General features: G+C 38.9%; 1 protein-coding gene across 4 annotated transcripts in view; it reads left to right on the forward strand.

The window, feature by feature from the left end:
- Positions 1 to 22,839, forward strand: part of DLG5 (discs large MAGUK scaffold protein 5) — a 107,956-nt gene that overhangs the window by 20,232 nt on the left and 64,885 nt on the right. For 3 of the 4 annotated variants that reach the window (XM_065843388.2, XM_071811777.1, XM_065843389.2), the window contains exon 2: positions 20,476 to 20,544. The exons of the other annotated variant lie outside the window; for it this stretch is intronic. In XM_065843388.2, coding sequence (XP_065699460.1) covers positions 20,476 to 20,544 — 69 coding nt within the window. The remainder of the gene's footprint in view (positions 1 to 20,475; positions 20,545 to 22,839) is intronic. 4 annotated transcript variants of the gene reach the window in all.

A 22,839-nucleotide genomic window follows, 5' to 3' on the forward strand; every position in this document is an offset into this window, starting at 1 on the left:
TATTAATGCATAGCTTTTCCTGTAGAAGTTAATTTATTGTCACAGTGTTGGTTCTACACAGTGTGTGTCGAATGGGACGTGGCTGAAAGCATCAACTCTGAAGCTTGCCAGGCTGTTCTAGAAGACCTAGTTCACTGAAGGCATAAGTGGGGCTGCTGTTTGGAGCTGTTGTTTTTTGTGAAACTCTCATTCATAATTTAGCTTATTTTAAAAAAAGATACTTTTAATGAGAAAAGTGAGATGTGTAGCTGATGTTGAAACATTTTCCAGAGCCTTTTTGCACCTACACACATGAATTGCTAGGCATATCTGTAATGTATACCACTGCAGACATTCAGATGAAGGAGATTATTTTTCAGCATTATTTACTGAAGATATGAAATCTAAATAATATCCATTCACAGTCCTTTGACTTGTGTAATAGTTAATGTAATATTTTGGTAGTGAGAACGTATTTCCAAATGAGCAAAATTCAATAAATTAACATGCTTTTAAGTTTTGAAAAGATAAATAGCATGTCAGCTTCTTATTCCACACACACAAAAAAGAAAGCACTAAGGATGAAAACAGGAGTTAGATGGTGCACAGCAGTTGTCTTCTCCTGGGGCTGTGCTCAGATTGTGGTAAACTCCTGCAGGTCACACAGTCGTTTGAGGAAAAATAAGCAGAAGGAGGAACCGCGGTCACCTTTGCGTGAAGACAAAGATTTGAACAGTCAGCAGCTTCTTTTTCAGTCCACGGGCAAATGCAGGGACAGAGTCCTGGGACAGCATGAAGAACACTTGGCTTTACTGTTCGCCTCACTGACATGGCACTTAAATTAAATGAGACATGTATCTTATGGGGGAGATAACCTGTGCTTTTGGTATGTTGTACATTGCAGTGTTCATGGATTTCAGAAAAGATGAAATGTTAGAACATACATTTGTCTTTTAGTGTAATAAATGGCAATTGGCACCCACTCTGGTGGTACCATTTGCTGCCTGAGCAGACATAGGAATATCAGGAGATACTAACATTGGCTCCAGCTGCAGCTCAGGTTTCTGCAGATTCCCAATTTCATCCCCTTCTCTAATATTCTAAAAGCACTCTTAAAGCTCACTCTTATAAATTTTGTTGTTACGTGCATTCCTCTGTAGTATTTTTATTCAGACAATAAGCACAATTTTCCAGACTTGCCTTTGTAACAACCACAGTAGTACGATTTTTCGGAGCTTCTGTCTTGGTAGCAAAGTGGGTTTTATCATTCCCGTTTTCTTTTTGATGTCTATACAAGCCGTGCTGACAGCTTTCCTGCTATTCACAGCTAAACATGGAGGCAACGGGACTTTTTAAAACAAAAGTTGTGGTTTATTCTTTTAAGACTTCTGGTTCATACATCTTATTCCTCTTAAAACGTGCTGTTACAGCTTTAATGTTCCAAACTGCAATTCTAAGCTGTACGGTCCATGTTTGTGTGTATGTGTTGGGTTTTTTTGGGGGAAGGGGTGGCATTGCTGAAAATTTTTTGGTGGAAAAAAGCTCATGTGCTAACATGAGCTTTTGGTTTTCAAATTGATGTTTCACTGTCTAGGCTTAACTTAGTATGTGTTAGCATAATAACAAAATGCATGGAACATCACTCATTTACAGATTTATTGTGCCTTAAATGACGGCGATTTATTTTCTGGCTTTTTCTTGTACTGTACATGCTGCTTGTAGTGGATGTGTGACGCTAAGAGTGCTGCGTTTCAGGCTGAGCCATCTCGATGAGATCAGTGGTCACAGTGGCAGGAGAGCTCTAGTGCCATGACACAGTTCAGAGTGCACAGTTGAGAAAACTTGCCCACTTATCCCTCCTCCTTGTTCTTGGCACTAGTTTCAGGACTCTTGAAGCTGTCTGTGCTTATACCATCTAGTCACAGGGACACAAGAGGTTCCTTCAAGTGCCCTGGAAGTTTGGCACAGGGAGCACAACACTGAAGAATGTGTTAGCATTGACATAGCTCCTCGATCAGTGAGCATTTCCTGTCACACCACACAACTTTCTCCAGACCTGTTCATGATGTTAATTAGTGTATTGCATTGCAAACAGTCTGTTCTCCATTCTTTTTTCATCCTCTTCTATGCCTGCATGCCACAGAGCAATGCAGTGTTTAATGGATATTTCTAGTCTTTCAAAGCTTTACCATTGGAGAATGGACTCTGAACTACTGTGTGTGATATTACTGTGCTGGCAATTTCTCAGAAGCTTCCTGTTTCCCATTAATTTTGGGGAAGATGCCCAGTAATTTGACAGTTCTTGGGGTTGATTTCTGATTCTGTCTTATTGAATATTGCTGGCTAAAACTTCTGGCTGCCTAAAAACCAACAGTTATCTGTCTTCTTTGTTTTCATTGTTTGTGGGAAGAACAATAAATGTATAGTGTACAATGAATGGACATACTGTGTTCTAACAGAAATTTTATAAATGGCAACAATGCATTTGGTCATCACTAGATGCGTAATCATATTCTTCTAAATGCAGGCTGTGGTGCTTGGATTAAGATGCTGTTGATGTTGCAACTCGTAGAGGTTTGGAATAAGGAAGTTACAGAGGTTTTTTGGCGGTTTATAGTTTTGAGAAGGTAAACCTAAACCTAATCTTGCTTCTGTGTATCAGCAGTGGCACTCTTCATTTTTTTTTCTTTTTAGCTTTTAAGAAATTAATCCAGCCACTCTTATTGCCCTGTGCTAAGGCTTGCAGCAGAAAAATGATGCCATTTTTTCCAAATGACATCTGTTTAATAAGCAATTCATTTGCCTTCCTAATGTGTTGCCACTTGTCATTACTGAAGACTTGAATTTTTCCACTTTATGCACATACATTTACCATGTTTAAAAAGAAAATAAACTCTGCAAGTGTTTTTCTTCCTTCATTTATTGGAAAATAGAAGATATAGACATGGTCTGTAGTTTTGAAAATAGAATACCAGATCTCTGGGTAGGAAATAGTTAGGAATATTGACAAGATTATGGATGTTTTGAGAGATTTTTCATGTGCATATTTGGAGCCAAGGGCCATTGTGTGGACTTTCTGGTCCTATAAAAATTGGTCTGTTTGATTTCAGAACACAGCTTTTCTTTCTCTTCTCCAAAAATATTAATCATAATGGCTCCTCCTCCTCATGATGATGAAAATTCTTACTAAGACAGACAAAAAAAATTAAAAAGTAGGAAAAAAAAGTTGCCTTCGGTAAGAAGATAAGTGATGTCTTGAAAAGCAGAAGAAAGATGATGATGAAGAGCTAGGACTAGATCTGTGTTTCTACAGTGAGATATGAGGAGGAGATGGGAGCCACCTGCATTTAGGAGGGATGAGACTAGTACAGGGCCAGCAGGTTCCTTGGGGCTCTGACTTCTGCTCTTGGGGAACATGAAGGAGCATGGTTGCCTCTTTCTATGGTCTTCCAGTGTCCTAGTGGACTGAGAATAACTCTGCCGATGCCAGCGTGGATTTCCTAATCCTGTTTCTACTGGTTCTACTAGTTGTTTTTCTTCCCTGTCTGATGGGAGGGGAATAGTTTGTAAGATCCACTGTACTTTTGAAAACACAAAGCAATTTCCAGTGCCTCTCTACATGTGCCAGTAAAACATGATGGCTCAGTTGTTTGATCTATAGTCTTTCTGTTTGAGTGTTTATCTTCAGCGTTTCTTTGAAATGTTGCGTCTTCTTTTCTCTGTAGCTGCCCATTATCACTGCTGCTTATTTACTGGATGTTGCTTTTATTTGTATCTGCTGTTAATTTGTGTAGGTGATAAATGTGCAATTATATGTGCGTGGGAGAAATAATCTCAAATTTAAATCTGCCAACATGTTTTTTCTGGTGAATTCTGAACCCCGCTGGCCAGAGGGCACATGCTAACCATGTAGGCACGAATCTGTGGGTGACGGTTTCGTCTGCAAAAATTCGCCCTTCTTCTTGAGAGCTGAAGAACCAGGGAGGTTACATTTTTAAAGCATGTAAGTCGTGACTAGAATTTTCTCATCTTGAAAACAAGGTAATGCTCATTTGTAGTGTCCAAATGTGAAGTGACTAATAGTAGTGGTTAGTGTTCGCACCTCCAGGCATGCTAATAGAGGTTCAGCCAGAAAGTAGCACAAGGGAGGTAAGTGCTGTGACCAAGCAGGGCACTTTTTTTGTCTTGTTTAATAAAACATATTTGCCTAATATGTTTTTCTGGTACAGGGATGTTGGTTGCCTATGCAAAGGGCCATGGTAGCTCAGAAATTCAAGGTTTCATTTTTTTAAAAACTTCCTGATGGCTCCGCTTTCCAAGTGGTGATTGCTTCCAGATGGCATCATCAAAAAGCACTTGAGGCTGTGCTTTTTGATGGGGAAACTTCTGCTGTTTTTAAAATGAACCAGTTTCTAGATCATCTTGGATGCAACTGCAGCTCTGTTTTGAGTTGTAAGGCCTCTACTGTAAGCCTGGGAAGGTGCTTCTTGGATAGCTGCAAGGACTCAACAGTCAGCTCCTCTGTGTGGGATGTGTGAGGCTGGTGGTAAGTTACCAGCTTCATTTTCCGCCCAGGCAGGGCAGAGACATCAACAATTCTCCCACAGTTTATAGTCTTCTTTCTCCTAATAGTCTACCTGATGGTAGGAACTTTATTGTTTTATTTATTATATTACAACACTCTGATGCTTGTACTTGCTTATAGTGCAGAGGACTATGGTAGGCAGTTCTGGTCAGGTGGGTGAAGAGGGTTTGTGTGGGGGTTGATCTCTTTTATCTTTTTCTCAAGTGTTAATTTACATTTGTATGTTGAGTCGCTTCCTTCTGATAGTTTGTCTGAGGAATGGAGAAAAGCATAATTTATGAAACTGAAAAATAAATGAACATGACCAGCCTCCAAACTCACACCTGTCAGGATGCGTTACTGGATACGTACAGAGAACGTGCTTAAAAAATAAGAGTGGTCTCCAGATTAAACCCCGCTGTTATATCCCATTGTCCTCATACTGAGGGTAGTGGTGTGTAGGTTACCTGACTTTGCCCTTGACCAGGTAAGTCTGGGCCTATCTGAAAGTCTCTGAAGATATAAATATTTCCTCTGGTTGGAAAAAAGTTTTCATTTTTTTGCTTTCAGGCTTCTCTACAGTAGGTTGGATTTCTTTTTCCTCTTTTATTTTTTTATTTTCCCCAAATATCTCCATTCTGTGCATTTAATATATTTTTAAAGTACTGATTTATTAAATATTTCTGGAAGGTTCTCTGCATTTTATATAAAACAGTATCAGCGTAAGCATCACTAATTATAGAGCAAATTTAACTGTTCAAGTGAAAAGTTACAGGATTTTTTTTCTCAGCAGGATAAAGTGTAGTACAGGAAGGGAAAGCAAAGGTTTTAAGAGGTACATGCTATCAACCTTGTTTCAGTCAAAGAATTTACGTTTTCTCTGAAGTTTTCCACTGATGTTATTTATGAAAGAAAAAAAGATGGCTATATGCTTTCATACAAATTAAAACCCTTTTGGGATTTGTTGCAGTGTGGATTTTGAAATGTGAACTAGTTTCTAACAGATCAAAGCTAATAGTCACACTTGTTTCTGACAAATGTACTCAAAATGTCAATTTTCGGAAGGTGTTACCCAAGCAGAAAGAAGATATGGTATTTCCCCTGAGGAACTTGTGGTTTACAGCATTATTAGAAAAGTCAGAACTGTTGACTTGAGCTCCGATCATCTATTTGCTTTTACATACTTCAGTTTACACAGTTAAACTTACTAATTTTTTTAACGGTGTATTCTTAACATTAAAATCCCCCAGCAACATAAGAACAGACTGATGTGGAGAAATTGTAACTGAATGTGCCCCAGTTGTTTGCAATTTAAGTATCTTGAATATTCTTGATTTATCTAATGGAAAAGTAGGATAAAAATACTTATGTAACAACAGGAGATGATACAGTACTATGCTAGAATAAATAAAAAATGGTGAAAATCTCTTGCAGAAAAGAGTTGCAGTATCAAAGATTGCTGTAAATCATGACAGGGTAGATTTTAATCCTGTGCTTCTAAACAGTGATCCATCTCAACCTGTGTTTTTATGGTAATTTCCTAAGCACTTTTTTATATTACAGACTAGTTGGATTTGGTCTTCACTGTAACGTGTTTAAAACATTTGGTGGTTATGAATATAGTAGCATGCTAATTTGTCTCAGTTTGGGCCTTGTGAGGGCTTTTTGGGGGAAGCCTTTTCTTACTGTATATGGAGTGCATGGTTTTAATTACGATTTAATCAGTGCTTAACTGTATGTCAGTGTTTCATACCGAAAGCAGTGTGTATGCGGGGAAAACAATGGATGTGTCTGTCTGTTTTTTTTTTTTCTCTCTCCCCCAAATCCATTGACATTTCTCCTCTTGCTGTTTCTGTCCCCTGCACACCCTTGACCTCACTGCTGCTCTCATGACTACTGCTGAAATGGGAAGCAAAATGAAACACTTGATCCTGATGGCAGCTGCTCTCAGTGACACCATCTCCTTCAGGAACATCCTCAGTGTCTTAAGAACCTGTTCAAGGAGGAAGATGTAAAGAAGGCAGGTTCACTGGGGGCTTAAAGGGGAGAAGAGGTGTCAAAGCCTATGCAACAAGGCCTGTTGCAAGGCAACCAATGGAGGCACAGCTTTTACCATCTCTTGTGTTTCTGAAATGGGAACAATAAAATGTGGATGTTTACATGGTTAAATGAAGAGGTTGCAAAGTGTTACACAGTCTCTCTGCTACTCTAGACCACCTGGCACGCTTATTTAAGGCACCTCTGTGCTGGTACCAGCAGCTGAACCTGAATGTTAAAGCTGTCCTTGTTCAACCTTCATGCCTGACAAGTGGCGCTGATGGGGAGGCAGCATCCTCATGTGCTCTGAGAGACGTGGGTGAGAGAAGGTTGAAGGGAAACCACAGCTCTGTGACAGGCAGGTGACTTTCCAAGCAGGACAGGTCTTGACTCGTTTATTGGCCCAGTCACCCCTCTCAGTTGGGAAACTGTTCTTTCTCCCCTCAACAGCGCTGACTTGTCCTGTCCATCATGCCATGTTATACTTCAGAGTTGTAGTCTTGTTTTCTTTTGTCTTCTCTCCTGCCACTGCCTTAGTGGATTTGGGCACTGTGTTTGCATTGGAGTGAGATGCTGGATGTTGGGTGGGTTTGCTGAATTTTAACCTGCAGGGAGGTCTGCTGCAGTCCTTCAAGCTCAGTGTGAGCTGTCATGTAATGCTAATGCTTCCTGGTAAGAGTGTGATTTCAGTCTTTTGTAGATACATTGTCAGTGCAGTAAACTTTAAAACTTTTTCCAGAATTGATGCAGGCATTTTTTTCCTTCTTTTTATTGATCTTACAGTGAATATTTGGCTTATAAAAATCCTCACATTACCATGATCTGCCTGGTTGTCAGTAGTACCTCAAGTTCCTGCTTATTCCTTGTATGCTCTCTGCAGTTGCTTGCTTGGCAACGCAGCACTGTTGGCTTAAATGCTCATAGTTAAGCCATTTTAGAGTCATTAGCCACTCTGTCCTTGAATTGCAGGCTTGTAGTTGCTTTCTCCCAAAAGAATAATCTCAAAAGGCTAAAGGCCCATCTAGCATCTCAGTACCCTTGCTATGCAGGAAAAATTCTCTCTAGATTCTGAAATTGATTTAGTCTCCAAACAGGGTCTGTCATCAAGGAATTACCCTGTTTCCCCAAAAATAAGACAGGATCTTTTATTAATTTTTGCTCCAAATGGTGCACCGGGGCTTATTTTCAGGGGATGTCTTATTTTTCCATGAACAACAATCTACATTTATTCTTTAACAAAAAATCAACGTTTATTCACATAAAGTCATGTCATCTCATTCTGGAACTTCATCATAACTCTCCAAACCCTGAATTCCATCATGAATTTCTTGTGACTCTGTTTCCTTTAGAACCATTGGCCCAAATTTCTCATGTCTAGCAATAGCACTTTCCTTAAATGCGCACCTCTTGTCTTTGTAGCGTGCTCGTAGTGCGTTGGCAACACAACTGTCGGATGTCTGCTTTTCTTGGTGAAGGGTCTGTCTGTCCTGCTGCATTCTGTTGCCAATTAATTTTACGTTTTTATGTGCATAGCTGCCTGGACACTATTTAAATTGACTTTTTTAATGAACTGTAACTAGAGCTTATTTTTGGAGTGGGGCTTCTATTTTGAGCATCCTCAAAAATCCTGAAAAGTCATGCTAGGGCTTATTTTTGGGGAAACAGGGTGCATAAAAGGTGAAGCTGGCAGAAGGAGCCCTGGGAATACATACGTCTAGGCAAGCAAGCTCCTTCAGCACTGCAGAACAGTGTGTGACCATGCAGGGCTGCTCTGTCAAGGCACAGCAGAGGCTGAGGACACTGTCTTCTCCTTGCCCTGCCATGGCCATGAGAGAAGGTAAAGTAGCAGCATTCACATCCTGTGGAGAAGAGGCAAAAAGGGGGGAGAGAGGAATGTGTGCTGTAATTGCTTCCAGATGAGTTCCTTTTTTCTTTTTTTTCCATCATTCGCTGCTCTTAGCACCCAGGTAGAGTGAGCATTTGTATGCATGAGCACCCTGTTACGTGGGGGAAGATGACTTTTTTTTTTGTATTTAGTTACACGTGTTACTTTTGCCATGAGAAAGCTTAAACAACGTTTTCCTGTGTTATTCTGTGTGTGTGGCAGGGAGAGATCTGCTCACACACACTCTGGCAGTGCCTGTGCTGCTGGAGAGGGGTGTCAGCCTGTTGTTGCCATCATCACTGCTGAAGGTTACCTCTGGTAAGGGATGAAAAAGTTACTGTGGGTGGTACAGCAGTAACCAGAAGAGGCATGAAGTTCACCCCTGGGGATTTCTGCAACAAATTATATTTGTAAATAGTTCATAGGTAGTAGACTTCTGTAATAATCACTCAGTACAGCAGAGCACTTAAAGACATACTTAATTGCATTGTATAAATGAGGGCGTAGGTGCAGTTTTTTTTTTTTTTTACATCTGTGTGTTTGTCTTCTGAAAAAGTACAGTCTATGGTTCAAATATATTCTTAATAGATATCATTATCTTCTCCACCCCTCTTCTGCAGTCATATCACTGCTTGGCACTTTCAGAAGTTGTCTGGTTAAGCTATTACCCTTGTGAAAACTTGTACATTTCTGGAATGATTTTGTATAGACACACGCAGAATATTTGCTCCGATTTGTCCAGTTTCAGAGAGGGGTCTCAATCACTTTGCCATGGATGCAACATTTCTTTTGTCTGCAGCACTTCGTAGAATCATAGGATAGTTTGAGTTGGAAGGGGCCTTTAAAGGTCATCTAGTCCAACTCCCTGTACAATGAGCAGGGACATATTCAACTAAATCAGGTTGCTCAGAGCCCCGTTCAGCCTGACCTTCAGTGTCTCCAAGGATGGGGCATCTGCCACCTCTCTCGGCAGCCTGTTCCTGTGTTTCACCATCCTCGTTATAAAAAGCTACTCTGTCATGTCTAGCAAGAATCTCCCCTCCTTTAGTTTAAAACCATTACCCCATGTCCTATCACAACAGTTGTTGCTAAAAAGTGTGTCCCCATCCTTTTTACAGGACCCTTTTAAGTACTGAAAGGCTGCAATAGGTCTCCCCAGAGTCTTCTCCAGGCTGAACAACCCCACTCTCTGTCTTTCCTCAGAGAGCTGTTTCAGCCCTCTGATAATTTTTGTGTCCCTGCTCTGACCCCTCTCCAACAGGTCCATGTCTTTCCTGTACTGAGGGCTCCAGAGCTGGACACAGCACTCCATGTGGGGTCTCACGAGAGCAGAGTAGAGGGGCAGAATGCCCTTGCTGAGGGTGCGCTCCATCCCACTTGCTCTGTGCTAGTAGCAGTCACAGAGTTCTGATGACCTTCTTGTAGTTGAAAATATCCTGAAGAGGACTTAGACCTTAAGTCTGTAGGTAGCAGGGACTTATATCTCTTTTACTGAGCAGACCCTTGGACTCTGTGCCTATAGAATAAATATGTATGTATTTAATATGGATTTACTGCTGGCAGCAGGATTTCCTGCTCTGGGAGGGGAAAAAAAACCCTCTTATGTTTTATTCTTCCTTGCTTTTGCTTTCTTAAATGAAGGAGAGTCTGAGGGAAAAAGTAAGCTTACCAAGGAAACAAGAAGTCTTAGTTTAAATGATTTAGCTTAGATATGTGTTTTCTATTACCATTTTAATTAACAATTACTGTATAGAGAAAGAGAGAAGACTCTTGGAACAAGCCCTCTTCTGTATGAAAGTGCGTGTAGGTTTTTCCATTGTAGCAACAAAACAAAGTTGAATTTAAAGCCCTTCTCTGACATACCTTAATGAAACCATCCCTGACACCTTTTTAAAAAATTATTTTTCTTGAAGGCAGGGATACTTAGAAGCTGAATACTGAAGCATACTATGAAGAACAGTATAAGGATAATTCCTTTTTTAGGACTTAGTTGGGGAGTATGCATCTCCTTTCAAGGAGGTCACTTGAGCATTATGCCAGGCTTCATACGAAGTAGTCTGAATCTCTTTTTCTAAAGGTGCATGATTTGAAAAAGTCGAATCTCATAATACCACTTGAATTTCAAAGGAGGTGCATTGAGTATTGACTTCCACGTAGTCCAAGTTTGGGTGATTGTGTTGATACATCTCTCGCAATCCTTAAGAGCAGTAGATGTGAGCTGGTTTGTAACTTGTAGGAAAATGAGGAATTCAGGCTAGAAACAATAGGCTCTTAAATTTTTCCTGATCAGTTATTATTTGTAGTGTGGAGAGCAGCATATGAGGAGATAACTTCTCAATAACTTCTTCAATCAGTTGCTGGTTTAGCTCTTGAATAGTAATGGGCTGTGTTTTGAGAAACTACTTTGTTCTATTTCTTATTAGAAAGGGAAGTTTGGTCCTTATTAATAAGCTAGGACTGTAGAAATCAGGAGGATGTTCACAGAAGACAGATTTATGAAATTGCATTGTACACAGCGGACGAGTTTAGATAAGGTAGGTAGTATGGGGAGAGGGGAAAAAAGCCTTTGAACTTTGATATGTTACTCCTCTGCTTGGAATCACAAAGGACTGGCCTAAACGTGGCCTTTTTTTTTTTTTCCCCGAGCTGTAAATAGCACAAGCCCTTGGTGTGATTGTGGTTGTGTTTGTGTTGAGTTGCTTTCTTCCTTGTGTGCCTAATTCTCCTGCTGTACAGCAGTGAGCTAGAATTACATTAAACCACTTTGTCCTTGTTTAAAAGTCTGCAGAGCAGGAAAGCTACCTGGGTTGAACTGTACCATTATCATTGAAGCAGACCAGTTCTTATATAGAGACTATGTTTATAGATGGGTGTAGGTACATATGTGTTCTTGATGACTTGTCCTAAAAAAACAGTTTGAACCATAATGCTTGTTTGTTATGGGCAAAGTTTGAATTGCCAGAGGAAAGCTCCAGTTAGGCACGTGATGGACGCTCTCGTCACCCGCGGTTCCAGGCGTGTCCCCAGCTGCTTCTGCAGGGGAAATACCCGGGTGCGAGATACAGTGAGTTAATGAAAGGACTGGATGTGTCAAGGGCTAATCTTGAGGAATTAATGCTTGCTTTCCTTGTTACCTGGTAGATTTCTAGTCTTTTGCATGTCGGTGTCTGCAGTTTTAAATACCTGTATCTGCTTTTTCCTTTGTTCTTCCATGGAGGTTTTTGTAATGGCCTGGCCTCTTTACAAACATAATTAGGTGGTTACTTTGATTTAATTCCAAAATTTAAATTAAATTTTAAATATAGCATTTAGTTGTAGAGTTAATAATGCTATTTTTTAAATTTTAGTTTGCCATTCTTATTACCTGACTATACAATTATTTGATGAAACAATATACTACAAAGCTCTGTGTACATCTGTGCAAACTAAAGGAAGTTTGAATTTTTTGTCACCATTACAAATTTAGCAAGGCAACTGTTGCTGATTCAGAATACATTTGTAGGGAACTAGTATTTACCACCTTCATCCCACAACAGTTTCTTGCTCATGGCTGCATAATGTGTGGGTGTTTTCTGAATATAATTTCCTTTCACTTAAATCCTTCTAGAGTCAGTTGCAAATTGCAGATGGTGTCATCCTCCAGAAATCTTAGACAGATTACTTGCAAAGCTTCTGGAGTATAGCTTGATGTAAAGGATTACCTCCAGATGTGAAAATAACTTTGCAAAGTGAACTTTTCCTGAAAGCAGTGCTGCATAATGAAATGGGTAACCAACAAGTCTTTCTTCAAACTTCAAGAACTGGTCAGTGTGCTAGGAAAAATAGATGTGGATATATTATGATCTGGGGTTAAAAGAGCTCTGAAGTGCTCCAGTATCAACAGGTTTGAAGTGTGGGTTCCTGTGGATAGAGACCATTCGTAGCAGGAGCAATACACTCGGGCAATTCCTTATTTGCTGAGATGACTTCTTATATACTGCTTAATTTCTTCTATACTTGGCAGTAAAACTCAGAAAGTGGACCAGAAAGACTGATTAGTGGCCTTGAAAATGGGATTTTCTAAGTGTCTGTCAGATGAAAATGAATCATTATCTAGACACAGGGCAGATGAGAAACTTTTTAGGAATAGACAGGTTAAAGCTAGCGCAGCCTATTGGAACAGTGTTGAGTAATAGGCAGCTGGGACCAAATGGGCCTAGGCCAGGTGCAAGGGTAGGCAGAATTGGGATGCGCTTTAAGAACTGATAAGTAGAACGAAAAAGTTTGCAGGTGCTCCCTGGCTGGGGTAGATCGATGGTACCCAATGTCCTCCCGCTGCCATGTGTGCAGAGGAGGAGAAATCTGTAGCTGCTTTGTGTTGGAGGTGGCATCTCATGGGTGGCTGTAGGGATGAAGAGTGCAGTGCTCAAGGTTGCGTGGGTCTGTGAGGGCCTGCTGGGGACTGCCATTGCAACACTGCCCAGGTGAAGAAGCCTTGAGCACTTCAGCAATACCTGGAATATCCAGCAAATGGTCAGAATGCCAATTTGCTGGACACCGTGCAGATGGAATACTGAAAGGAGCACGTGATTGCCAAGTGGATTTAGACCCTAGGTTATCCGATTTCCTTCCTAGAGGGAAAGGGATTGGCCGATGTCCTCTACTGCATTTTATTAATCCAGGAGGTTTAATGAAAATTTACATCTCTCATTTAATTATATCCTCTTATGTATAATATAGTGAGTAATCTAGATTGAGATGATAACTTTAAGAGAAATGGAGTTTCAGATTGCAGGAAGCTTGTTAAAAAGTAAAATGGTATTATGTTTTTTATGTTTTATCTTTTTTTTTTTTCTCCATTGGTTTATCATGCATAACCCAGCAAACAGATGTAATGTTCCTGATGGCTAGAAGTGAGAAAAATGAATGGGTGCACTGGCCTTTTTACCAGTGGAAAGGAGAGGAGTATTTCCAGAATAGGTTAACTGACTTTGTTAAGGCAGCTATGTTAAAAATAATTCATAGAAACGATTTCTATGTTTATTTAAAAAGGTAGTCAGGTATAATACCACATCATGTTTGTAGAACAGAAGACAGCACTGCTGCAAGGACCACCTGTATAATCCACATAAGATGAAATGAATGACAGTTGAAATGAATGAAATGAAATTGAATGAAATGGATGACAACTGCATTGCAGTTTTACTAAGTCTTGACTTTAAATGTAGCTTTTTCCTATCAGTACTAAAAGTGAAGTTAAAGAATCTGGAGCAAGTTATTCTTTTCTCCGCCTTTTGAGTGTCAGTTTACAAAAATACGCATTAGTCTTGTAAGAAAGTCAGCAGTGAAGGCAGTGCGTGCAGCTCTACAAACTGAAAGTTGCTCTTTTGCCAGAATCCGAGTAACGTAAATTTGCATGCTGATATTTTCATGGTAGCCAGGTATGTTGCTGTTAGCCTTAAAATAACTGAAAAATCATCACCCATCTTGCTGCACTACCTAATGGAAATTCAGGTCTGTAAGAGGAGGGCATGGTCATTTGCTGTTGCAGTTTTCCTCAGCTGAAATGGGGTGTTGGAGACAAATGACTTGTCAAGACAAAATGCACTCACTAAAGTAGAGTTAAAAGCCATTCCAGTCAAAAAGCAAGAACACAAAGGTTAAAGCAGTTGTTTCTGGAAAGGTTAAAGCAGTTGTTTCTGGTTCAGAACCGGAATTGCTGCAGGACATTTTGAATAAGTAATAGCAACAGCAATTATGATTGCATCTTTGGTCCTACTGCTCCAGCAGATATATTTAATCACTTCTGATGTGGTTTCACAGAGTGCCAGAGATTAAATTAGTCATTTTATAAATTGCAAAGAAAGAACTGAAAGATTGGAAGGTAGCAAGGGGCATTATTTCTAGCTGACCTGATATGCTTGGGTGTGGTTTTGTTTGTTTTTTAAGCAATCATAATTTTTTTTACATCTTTGCTCCCAATTACCAGCTGGTAATAGCTGCTCTCCTGCTAATAAAACTTCATGGTAACTTGGCTCTTCAAAATTGCTTCCATTCTACTCTTTAAAGCATTATTAGAGCATCATATCCATGGCAAAATAACTTGAATGCTGTCAGCTGAAGTACTGTCATCATGTGTGTTTCATGAATCTAGCTATGCAAATCCAGATCTGTAAAGATTTTTAATCTTTTCTGTGCTTCTTTGTGTGAAAAGAGGATGATTTGACCCCAAGAACAAATAATGATAATGAAGTATGTGGACAGTAGCAAGGGTATCCTAATGATAATGTGATAATGTAGAAAAATGAACTACCTTGTTTTCTTGTCCTTTACCCTTTCTTCTTTCTCATGGCTACTATTCTGCTTTTTTTAATGAAGGCACCAACATCTGCTTCCTTTCATAATTCACATTGTAGTAAGATGCACAACAATAGTCCAGTGACTTGGATTTCTCTTAAAGATAGGTCATAAATTCTTTTCAATATAACTCACTATATTGCTTCCTGGCTAAAGAAAAAATATCTATAGCAATGAGCGTAGATGTTGCTAGAGAGGATACACTTAGGAATGCATATTTAGAAATATCAGTCTGTGGGTTTATTCTACTATGAAGTGTTTTGAAGAGATGTTGCCAAGAAAATAGGAATTTTACAGATGTCTAATGTTGTTTCTAACACTTGAAGATCAAATGCTGTACTTGACTGTATGACTGACAGCTAGGAAATCAAGCATCTGAACTCTGGGCTTCTTTACTGATGTCTCTGGCCTATGGCAGGTTACTTAACTTTTCTGAATCTAAACCTAGAGAGAAATTGTCATATTAAATCAAAATCAGCCTGACTACTTCTTCTGTCACCAGTGCTGGATTTTGCTAAATGTTTCAGATAAAGGTGCCAGAGTCCTTGCTTATGTGTGAAGTGTTCTGTCCATAACAAGAGGTTTTTAATTGCTTAGAATTGAAAGATGGCCTAAGCGCTAAAGCGCTTTTAATATTACTGTCTTAATATTTCATAAATAGGTTGTTGTAAAAGGAAAATAAATGTTTTGACCCTCACTGTCTCTGTGAAAGTTACAGACTGAGGCATTTAGGAAAAAAAAATTTCAAAATTTTAGCTGCTCTAATATTTAAAAAGCCGTTTAATGTTCATTTAGTTTTCATGGTGTCCTAAAAGTGAGAGGATTTTATGCTGCAGGGCACAGTATTAAGGAACCAAATGTGTGCAGAGTAATAAAACCATGTTTAAAACAGTTGAGGCAAGTTTTGCTGGTATGGCCTCTACTACTGTGTTACCTTTATTGCTGAGTTTGTAACTTCATCTTGGAGTTACCTGTATCCTTAAAGGTAAATGACTGTGAAATATCTGAAATAAATATGACATGGACGGAAGCAAGTACCCAATTGAGGGTTTTGTGTGAGATCAGAATTTAACATCTGAACGTCACACAGTTTGCAAGAATTCACTATGTCTTATGGTTTCTGACAAACCTGGCTGCACAGGCTGCCAAGAACAGAACAGCCTCAGGGACAGGGCAGGGCAGATCCATGTGATCCTGAGCCCCTTGGGCAGTTTGGTTTGTTGTAAAGGCAATGGGAACATTGCAATCTGGGTCATTTCCAGTTTTAATCAAAGTTTTTTCCTCCCCCACAGCAAGTAGGAGTCCTGCCAAAGTCAGTTTGGTTTGGTGCGTGGATGTGTGGATAAAGAAAGGTTTGTCACGCTGCCCTCTTGCCCGGTGTGCTGGACCTCCAGCTGAAAAGTCATTTGCTGACAAGAAGTTGGATCAGCTGGTGGCCGCTGCGCTGGGAAGGGAGCAGAGAGGAGGAGCAGAGTTTAATTAACAATGGAAATTTGCAGCAGGAGTGTGTGGAGGGTTGCTTCATGTTGTCATCCCACATCTTGTGGGATGGAACACCTAATGCTCCTTGAATTAAACCCTGGTTCTTCACACACAGAAACAGGTTCAGTATATGTGCCTTTGGCCCTGTACTGAAGGTGTGTACCTGGTGCAGTAATTATTCTTATTCCTGCAGTTATTTAGTTAATATAGCAAATTTGGGAAGATGAAATAGCCTTTTGTTGAGGTGAATTATAAATATAATTTCATAAATATTTGAGAGTAAAATATACATTTTGAAAAAAGAAGAGTTGAAAGCATATGTGCAATGAATTTTGAAAGCTGAGTCCCTCTGTCATCTTTTCCTACTAGTCCCCTTGGACAGACTGTGCTCCAGAGCCATGAGCAGAGCCTGCAGATACGTGCATTCGTACATATGAGAGGGTTCTATGCAGCCACGACAACCCTGACATTCAGCTTAACCACACATGATGGAATTTGAACACTGTGTTTTTCTCAGAATTTGTTCAATAATTTAGCATTTGGTACTAGCAAAAAAAAAAAAAAATCTTGATGCTTAGTGCTACTTTCTTCTAGAAGATACTAAGTACAAGGTTCTTTTGGAGACTTTACTTTGAGATTAGCTGGCTTATCTTTTTTAGTCTCTCCTTGAAGTACAAGTGTACAATACCCAGTGTTATGTGGTGTTTCACAATACAAAGTTTAGAAAGACTGAAGAGAGAAATGTTCTGTTTTAATTATGTGCTAATAATTTAATTCCGTCAGTCTAGATTTGGCATTGCTGATGAGGAAATTGCTTGGTTAGACAGTTGGTGTCTCCTTAGGACATAAATCTTTTTGTTTCGTCCATCATCATTGCCTTTTTTAACAGGGAAAATATATATCACTGTTTTTTTTGTGGACATTGTGTGAAACATGGCGAATCCAGTTCCTCTGCTGTCCCTGGAGGCAGCTTCCACTGTTAAGCAACTAGCTCCTTTCCTCAATTTGCAAGTTTTAAAGTGGCCTTCCTGTCATTTGACTAATAAAGACAGTAATAACTTAAGGAAATTTGACTTGCTCTAATTGTTGAAAACAGAAGGAAATGGGATTCTTAAGACTCTCAAGTATACACTTAGTGTTCTGCTCTGCCAAAGCTGTTTGATACAGCCGGGAACTGATACAAAGCTTAAATCTGGATGAGCAAAAAAGAAATGCCACAAAAGCAAGTCTGCCATGCAAAGACAGATGCTTATACCTTTTTTCTTTCTTTTTTCTTTCTTTTTTTTTTTTTGGCTCTGTATGAATGCATATCTGTTAAAGACAGGTCACTGGTTGGTTGGTTGGTTTTTTAATTAGGTATGAGTAGTATCTACCGTGCTTCTCAGAATCCTGTCATTTCAAGTTGTAATTTTGGAGTATGTCAGCAATTGTTATGAGTCAGTGAATTGTAATCAAATGTAGCAAGTTTTTGTGCTGGGGGACTTTGGCATGCAAGATGAATACTAGTGGAAATGTATGAAAGACAAATATTTGGAAAAGCAGGGGGAAAGGCATGTAAATCCCTGGGTGTGAAGCACTTTCAACATTAACCTGAAAAAGTAGTTGTGGCTTGTTTGGTGTTCTGTTCTTATTTTTTGAGCAATTTGAGAAGATGGACAGATAGTTTTAAGAATATGAAATAAAGCAGAAAATTGCTTAGCAAGGGGGATGAGAGGGTAGTATGCAACAAATTTTTTAAAATACTATGGGCACGTAGCTCATGAATAAGTGGGGTGTTCTTGTGCCTTTGATTACAGAAGCTATCTTTTACCTTTTTCCTTGCCTTTTTGCCTGTATCTGAACTCGTGGTGATTTTGAGCATTTTAATTTCTGTGAGGAGGTGTCCTATAGAGTGGGGATATACTGTCTTGGAGCATTTTCAGGTACTGCTGAGGTATTGCTAGTTTGATCGAGCAGAATACATCAAGTACGATGCTATTTTAGCCTGAATTGAATGTGTACCTGTTCAGTACCTAAAGACGAATTTTAATATTGTGAAAGCTCTGTAGAGTCCTCTGATTATTTTTTCTAACGCTTACTAATACCGCTTCTGATGAGAAAGGTGGCACGTGTTACAGATAATGGACTCATATCCTGTGTGGTTTAAAAACAAACCCGACATAACCACAAACAGCTTTGCAAGGCAAACAAATGCTACTAGGTTTTTTTTTTTTTGTTAGAAGTGAGGTATTATGAATGGGTCAGATGATTCCTCCCCTCTTCACAATTGTACGTTTTCTTGTGATAACATGCCATGCATACCGGATCTTGCATTTACAAATCTGAGCTAATGTTTTAAGAATATCGCTAGGGAGGGTCATATGTCTCCATTGATGAAGTCAGCTTCACAAAACTTTTCTGTCTATTCCAGAGAGCAGAATGTAACTAATTTTAAGTCCTGGCTCTGGCTTTTAACAAAAGAAAAGGCAACAGGGAAGCTCAGCATTTCTTAAAGGTAAATAAAAGCAAGATGATGAGATTTTCCACTCTTAAAAAGAAGCAAAAGCAGCTAACAATCAGTAAAAGTTTGATGAGGTATGGGACTCCAGTGTAATCTTTTAGAGGAACTGGGCAAATTCACCTGAAGTTGTCAAATATAGTGAAGTGTTGCTTCATGACATGAGATGTTATTGTGCTTGAGTCCCACGCAGTTTTGATATAGTCTCGGTACACATTTTCTGTCATAAAGATGTCCTGATGTGTTTAATATATTGATCTCCCTTTTTTTTTGTTGTTCTAATTTCCCTCATGATTCTAATTATTCTAGTTCACACTACAGAAAATACTGCAAGTCATATGAGTTTAGACTATGCAAAGAGGTTGTTTTTACTTACTTTCTGCAACATCTGCTAATAAAACCAGATATTTTGCTTGGAAGGAGTTTTCCTTACGTTCGAATACTTGTTTAAGTTTGCTTTTGCCTATACATCACTCCTTTTATCAAATGTAGGAACTTCATTCTTTATCAAGATAAATAAACACACCCCATTGAAGTTAGGGTCCATATCACTGTTTCTACCTGAAGTTTGGGCCCTAAGTGTGTTTGCTTTTTTGAATTCATTTTGTTGTTACTGCTTGTGTTGTTAGTAAACTTACAGCATCTTGTCTTTCCTATGTCTAGCACCATGGTAGATACAGGGCTCATGTGTTTTCCTAGTAAGAAGCAGAGGACATGAGCAAAACCTAGGATTTCTTGCTTGTTTTCCTGCCTGTCTTTAATCTATTTCAAAGATAGGTCCATGTGTTTTATCTCATGCTGCTACTCAGCTTTTATTTCTTAATTTCAAAGAGACTGGAAGAAGCAAATACTGAAACATAAGAAGGAGGACTACAGAAAAGTCAGCTCCTGAAAGCATTGAAGCTGTTTTTGAGCTTGGCTGTTGTGAAGACAGCTCACATCCTGGCCAGTACTGAAAATAGACCAGATTTCAAATCACTTTTGCACATAATCACAGCCTGTCTTTACTTTGATGTGTTTATCCTGTTTGTGAGGGTGGTGGAGCTGTTTAGTTTGTAAGGTTTTGAAGTAGGACCTGTTTTTCTAGTTCTTCTGGTAAGTAAAATCTAGCATACTTCTAAAACAACTGAAATAAAAGGCACCTCTGTCTATTGGCCTATTAATACAGGAAAAAACTTGCTGTTGTCAGTAACAGCAGATAGCTTTGTTGGTTCTTGCTTTTAAGGTGAGATACTGAAAGTTACAAATGGATGCAAGCAAAACATATTTACCAATGAAATGAAATTTCTAAGTGAAGCAGGTTTGAGGATGAGAATACAAATCAGTTACACAATGAAATAGGAGCTGGTACATGTAAAAAGATAGCAAAAAAAGTTTGGACTGTTGCAGATGTCACTCATAATCTTCATATTGTACAGAAGAAACTCTGTATTTTTGGTATATCTGAAGTAACCGTTGTATTAGTTCAGTGTTTTGCTGAACTCATTTTTACTATTTCATCTAAAATAGTTTCCTACTCAGTGCATAGTGTGATGTTCATTTATGATTATACTTTTCCTATTAGATTTTTATGCATTAGTGACGTGTTCTCAATAACTTAGTGTGTTTGGCATCTACAGTATCAAGAAAATGAGTGGTTAGCTTGATTTGGGGGGAGAAAAATATGTAATGCTGCCTTTATTTTTCTGATTTTAGGATCTACGTACAGTGTGCTGTCCATAATGCCTTCTGATTCCGAAAGCAGCAGTTCTTTGAGTAGCATTGGTGAGTAAAGTGTTGATCTAACAATTTGATAAGCGTATCTTTCAGGGGCTGGGAGAACACATTTTTAAGGTTGCCTTTGGGAAGGGTAAAGGGGTTCCAGTCATAACATCAAAGAAATCTAACTGGAAGATGTAGCTGTGCATCTTCATGAAGAAAAGGTTATACCCCTTCTGTGTAGTGCAAGCTAACCCTTTTCATAGCTGTATGCAGTTGTTGCCAGTAAAATCTGTTATATTTGGATACCTTAAATTATGTAACTATGCTTTGAGTTACTTGGTAGTTACTGATGTAAAAATGGCAGTGTTAGTTTTCTACAAATCTGCATATAAAATATACATATAGGCATGGATTTGTGTGTGTATATATATATTTATGTAGATGTGAAAACTGTAGTAAGTCTAAAAACATCATTGTACTTAAAATATTATTAGCCAAGGTCATAGCCTTTTAAACTTCTGGAAGCAACTGCGAGCTTAAACCAATTTTTTCCTGCATCCAGTTAATGGCTTAATTTTCCCTGTAATGTCATTGGGAAAGAAAATCTTAAAACAAACACTAGAGGAAAAAGAAATGTGGACAAAAGACCTCTAACAACAAGATGATCTTGGAATAGCTGTTTTAGCTATCCTCTTCTTTGCTTACACAAATACTTTTATTGTGAAATCTATGTACCAGTCACTTGCCTTGGATCGAGAATGTAAGCTCTTGCATGTTTAAAGTTCCAGTGTTGTGTCAGGCATCTGTAAGCTTCCCTGACAGCAGCAGGCAAGCCAGTTGTCTGTTTAAGGATGTGAGCAGGCATCCGTTGCAGTCACTGAGCTGAACTTTTAACTCCAGCATACAGGAGCAAGATTTTAGGGTTGACTGAACTATTAGCTGAAAATATAGGAAGCTGTGACATGCTATTTTCATTTTTATAAAGATCACACTTACATGCTATTGTGTGAAGGAAGCATATGATTTAATTTGCTATTAATAAACTTGGGCTGGGAATAGGAAGAAGAAAGTTTCTAAATTTTTAGGACAGCCAGACTTGAGAAACAGAGCCTTTCAAAGGAGGAGGTTCTTATTAGGTGAAATGCAGTAAGCTTGTGAAATAATAGGAAGAAGTGATGCCTGAGATAGAAGATGAAGGTGGTCCTTTCTAGTACCATGTTCCTCATTTTAAAATGGAAAGGTTCACTTAAACTTTTTTTTTTTCAATTTTTGTAACTTTGTGAATGCACATACTCAATTCTTTGTACACGACTTGTTAGAATCTTGGAAGCAAAGGTAAGTAAATGAACAGCTAGCGTTGGCCATCGCAAAGAGAACATTTGTGAGTGAGCCACTTGCAAACTTACAGATACCTGGCTTCTATTTTCTATTTTGTTAATTTTCTGTGTCATAGTACCTTATGGGATACCTGTTTCTGAACAAACATTTGGAATTTGTCATGTTACTTCTGAGATATCCCTTGTTCCCGTATAGGAGTCAGAACTGAATTCTTTCCAAACTATGTTTTGTTCATGTTTTAAAATACTGAAGTTCATACTGAATCCTGCTCCATGTATTTTACCTGAAGGGCTGTCCTTGGATGTGCTTTATGCCTTTGGTGTGTGCAGTGATGAGAGTTGTTTGTAACCTAAAAATTAAGTGACCTGCTATTAAACAAAACTTGTGATCTACTGTTCCTCATAGTTTTGTTTTATTCAAGTGATTAAAGTGAGTTAGGTGTTTAATATTTAGTACAGTAACAGCCAGGGGAATTATTTGTTTGAATCTGGCATAGACTTGCTTAATAAACAACATATCTTGAGGGTCTTTTCCAACAAAATGTGTACTAATAGACATGTTTGCAAGTCACTTCAAAGCTGCAGTCAGATTATTTTAATACTGACTGATTTGTTGAATGACAAACCATCATAACTGGAACTGTTTGCATGCCAGCTCCCCAAAGGCTTCATATGACTTCTTTGAATGGAATCCCAACAAATACTGAATTGCTATAGCATTTCAGGAATTTTACATACATCTTCCCCCCCCCAGTCCCCATCTCACTGGAATGCATTTTCACAAGGGTAGTTCTGTGCTGTGGAAATTATAAGTTTTGCCTGTGAAATGAATACATCAGTGAAAAAAGATAAATAGCTCATGGTTTGGAGACAATGTAAGCTTTGGAATATGTTCAGTTTGACATTGATAGTTAAATGTTCACACACCTGCATATAAAGGAGTATTTTCATTTCTCCACTCGCATATGTCTTCCTCATGGGGCAGAAAAGTGATCTATTTTATTTTTCCTAAGTTCAGAGC

The sequence above is a fragment of the Patagioenas fasciata genome, chromosome 8 (assembly GCF_037038585.1).
Source record: "Patagioenas fasciata isolate bPatFas1 chromosome 8, bPatFas1.hap1, whole genome shotgun sequence".
Taxonomy (NCBI): Eukaryota; Metazoa; Chordata; class Aves; order Columbiformes; family Columbidae; genus Patagioenas; species Patagioenas fasciata.